The 3,862-nt window shown below is 34.2% G+C and overlaps 1 protein-coding gene across 3 annotated transcripts; it reads right to left on the bottom strand.

Annotated features, from left to right (window-relative positions):
• Positions 1–1,258: 1,258 nt before the first annotated feature.
• On the bottom strand, positions 1,259–3,639 carry LOC114390057 (growth-regulating factor 5-like). 3 transcript variants are annotated; one of them, XM_028350736.1, is made up of 4 exons: positions 3,139–3,637; positions 2,450–2,957; positions 1,765–2,141; positions 1,259–1,642 (listed from the first exon to the last, which is right to left on the bottom strand). In XM_028350736.1, the coding sequence occupies exons 1-4, from the start codon at positions 3,326–3,328 to the stop codon at positions 1,635–1,637; spliced, it is 1,083 nt and encodes a 360-aa protein (XP_028206537.1). In that variant the 5' UTR covers positions 3,329–3,637; the 3' UTR covers positions 1,259–1,634. The 3 variants fall into 3 exon arrangements, with proteins under 3 accessions (XP_028206537.1, XP_028206535.1, XP_028206536.1); XM_028350734.1 differs by lacking the exon at positions 1,259–1,642 and having other exon boundaries at positions 1,649–2,141; positions 3,139–3,639; XM_028350735.1 differs by lacking the exon at positions 1,259–1,642 and having other exon boundaries at positions 1,649–2,138.
• Between the last annotated feature and the right edge of the window lie 223 nt (positions 3,640–3,862).

The raw sequence follows: 3,862 nt of genomic DNA on the forward strand, positions 1-3,862 counted from the left end.
ATTTTTTATGTTGCAAACTAAACTAACGTGATAACTTTTATTGTAATTTAATTTGTGATTATTTCTTTAAATATCTTATTTATCACTTTTATACAATTTTTTCATTAAAATTAAAATACATAAAGTTCATGGAGAAAAAGATATAGAAAAATAAGTTTTTAAATAATTCAAAAACAAAAACATACTAACAACATTAAAATGATAATTCAAAAAATAAATTGGAGAGTAAGTTTTAAAAAAAATCAATATAACACCTTTATTATATATATACTTATAAACATGAATAGCATAAAAATGTAAAAATAAAATCATAATAATATAAATCCAGTTTTAAATAAAATCAAATTACTTTTAGTATATAAATTCAAAAAACAATTAAATTCCATAAAAGAAATTCAAATTTATTCTGCTTTTGAACCATCAATGCATTCTTCAACCTTCAATTATTGATTCGCCTAAAAAATCAGACGACCAACCCAGCTCCTGCCATGCTAGTCATATTTACCATTTTGACAAAATCATTTCACTTGGAATATATCCCAAATGACGTAAAAGTCAGGGCAGGATAGAACTGTAATTTGCAAATAAGTAAATACCCCTATGGGAAGGGAATAATACGTTAGTACAATTTGGCACATAGTACTCTTTTGTAGTTTTGCTGTGACTTGCTTTTCCTTGTTAAAGAACTTTGAATTGAAGAACTCCAAGATTGCAAAAAGCTTTACTCCCTAGATTGCAGAGTGTTGAATGAGATCTTATAAACATCCAAGTGTTTAATAGTGTGTTTGAATATTTATGGTGAAAAATAACCAATTATCAAGTTATGAATAATGAGGTTAGATTAAGGTATATACCCAGCTACCCCATGTTGATTGCTGAAGGCATATCTAAATATTCAATGAAACTAGCAATGAGCTTATGAGGAGATATAAAATTGCCATAATGGTTGGGAAAAGATGAAGGGAGAAAATAGGGATAAAGATAAGGGATTTAAATTTGATATTTCTAATAAAACTAACAAATTAATATTTTGCATATTAAAAAATCAAGTGTTAATGAAAATTTTGAAACCTGGTTATATAAATTTGCATGTCTACCCTAGTCTATTTAGATAAGAGAGGATTTTTTTTTGTTGTTGAAAAGTATTCCTCCCTACTAATCCTAATTAATAGTGGTGGTGGTAATATATGCAAATATTCATTGCACATGTACCCTGCTGGGAACATGCACATAACAAGGTTCAGAACAAACACAAACATCAGAGAACTTATTTGCATTGTCCTTGCTACCACCCATTATAAAGCAGACTGCAGAGCAACTTAATATGCTTTCCAGTCAAACAAACATAGTGTGCAAATCTGAGACATGTTTTTTTTTTTTTTTTTGTTGAACATTTCTTCAAGGGGAAGAAAGAAAAGAAACATATATATAATAAATATATAAATATAAATATCTAGAAAAGCAAAGGCACAAATCCTACTGTGGTCCCCTACATAACGCAATAACATCACACCTTTTGCAAAAGAAAATCACCCCAGCCACAAAACACTGATGATCTTTATCAACAACAAGTCTCTCTCTCTCTCTCTCTTGGCCGTATGCACCAGCTCATAATAATAACTAGAAAAAAAACATCATTCATCTGCCAAGGATAAAGGAGACTACATAAGTACAAATATAATTTTTTTTATAGGTAAGCATGAAATGGAATATATTAAAAAGGGTGTGATAATGAGAGTAGGGAAGAAGAAGCAGGATCATCACCGGTTTGGATTCTGGAGTTGGAAGCAAGATCTAGCCAGGAATCTGTTGTTGTGTTCTTTGGTGGCCACTCCCCAAAGAAACGGTGAAGGGGTCTCTGACCTGTTGTTGTCTCAGCTTCTTTCTCTTTGCTTGGCCTTGTTGATTTGAAGTCTGTCCCTAAAACAAAACAGTGTTGTTGTTGTTGTAGTTGCTGCTCTTGCTGTCTTGGGTTGGTGGTGGCATCATTATTAATGTTCTGAAAGTTGGAGTTTGAATAGGACTTGTAGGAGCTCATTGATAGTTGTTGGTACGAGTCTGTATAGCTCCTAGCTGATCCTGATGCTTCTGGGAAGAAAGCTCTCTCATCCACATCTTCCCTTATTCCATGAACATGCCTGCTATCAAGAATCAACAAGTAGAGAACATCATAACAATTAGCTACAACAATAATAACAAAGTCTTGTGAACATATGAAATTAATCCAATAATTAAAAAAATGATAAAAGGAGACTCTATCTGATATTTATAACAAAACTAATAAAATAACGTTTGGCCGCCGATAAAAAAACAAAGCCTTGTTCTATTAAGTAAAGTCAACTACATGAATCGTACAATGCTATTACCTCGGTTCAAAACTAAACTAGTTTTTAAAAATTAAAACAAGAACACAATAAAAAAAAGTAATACTTTTTATTCTACAACATACCTATAATTCTTTTCATCATGAGAATAAGAGCCAGCAGAGTCCATGAATAGGTGGTGGGTGGTGGCATCTTGGGGTGGAAAATCAGCATCTGGGGGTCTAGAGGAGGTTGATTGGGAGTAGAAGAAGGGATTGAGAGAAGAGTTTTGGTAGGATTGGGAAAAGGGTTGGGACTGATCAATAGGCATAGAAGAGGGCAAATGAGAGAAAGGGAAAGAAGAGGGTGGTGGTGGTGGTGTTATGTTGGGGTTACTGTTATTGGTCAAGGAAAGGTTTCTGGTATAAGATGATGGGATTGTTTGGGAGGTGTTTGTGGCGGTGCTTGTTGCTGAAGAAACTTCCACAGGCTTTCTTGAACGGTTTCTGCCTCTGTGCATGTGTCTTTCACAGTACTTTGAGTCTGGATATGCCTCCTTTGAACATCTCCATTTCTTGCCATCTGTTCTTCTGCACCTCCCTGGCTCTGGGTCTACTTTTCTGCCAAATCCCATTTCAAAACATCCCCACCCAACTGCAGCCAGAGAGAGTTATGACAACAAACCAGGCTCTAAATTTTATTTGTCCCTCATAAAAAAGTAAGACATATATAATAATAACCACTAGAGTATTTTATTAAAAAAAACAGAAAAGTATCCATGGCCTTAGAAAAAAAAATATTAGTAATATGCTAGCTAAACTGAAAAAGCACTTACTTGGATGATGTGGGAAGAGCCTTGAAGAAATTGAAGTGTCTAGACTTCTTTTAATAGAGTAGATGAGATCTGGTGGGATAGGTGTTCCTGTAACCATGTACTTAAAAACAAGAGCTTGTTGCTCAAGCTCTTGCCACTGAGTTTGTGTGAACGGAGACCTATTTCTTGCACCTGCACTTGCACTCATCATTTTGAGACAACAAAAAGAAGAAAGGGTTTGTGTTTGTGTTTTCTCTCTAAAATAGTGGTGAAATGAAGAACAACAAAGATATAAGATTTCAAAGAGTGGAATAAAAGACTAAAAGAGAGTTTAATTTTTTTCTCTAGATGGGGTGATAGTAATTTGGACTTCGGAGGGTCATTTTTTGATATTTTCTTTAATATTTTTTTTTCAAGGGTAGCAGATTCTTTCTCCTGTGCATGGATAATACTAATGGGTCTGAAGAGTCTGATGATGCTTTCTGGCTTTGCTGCCACCTCCTCTCTATTTCTCTAATGTGCTGGATGATGGGTGAGTGAGTGAGTCTGCTCTTATAATGACTGCACCTCTGTTGCTTCTGTTTTTTTCTCTGCAGCTGCCTTTGTTGCTGCCCTTGTCTCTGACATCTTTACAGAAATCCATAAACAAATGTACAAAGGAAAAGGAGGAAAAATTAAATTAAAATGCATGTTAGTTCATGCACCTTGGATTTTGCTCTCTCCACATCACTTCATGGAAAACAGT

The sequence above is a fragment of the Glycine soja genome, chromosome 16 (genome assembly GCF_004193775.1).
Source record: "Glycine soja cultivar W05 chromosome 16, ASM419377v2, whole genome shotgun sequence".
NCBI classification, from domain to species: domain Eukaryota; kingdom Viridiplantae; phylum Streptophyta; class Magnoliopsida; order Fabales; family Fabaceae; genus Glycine; species Glycine soja.

Excerpts from the sequence above, each read along its gene's own strand:
- LOC114390057 (XM_028350734.1), bottom strand. The coding sequence starts at position 3,328 with ATGATGAGTGCAAGTGCAGGTGCAAGAAATAGGTCTCCGTTCACACAA. Across the intron at positions 2,958-3,138 it reads GCTCTTCCCACATCATCCAA|TTGGGTGGGGATGTTTTGAA; the intron begins GTAAGTGCTTTT and ends CTCTGGCTGCAG. Across the intron at positions 2,142-2,449 it reads CATGATGAAAAGAATTATAG|CAGGCATGTTCATGGAATAA; the intron begins GTATGTTGTAGA and ends GATTCTTGATAG.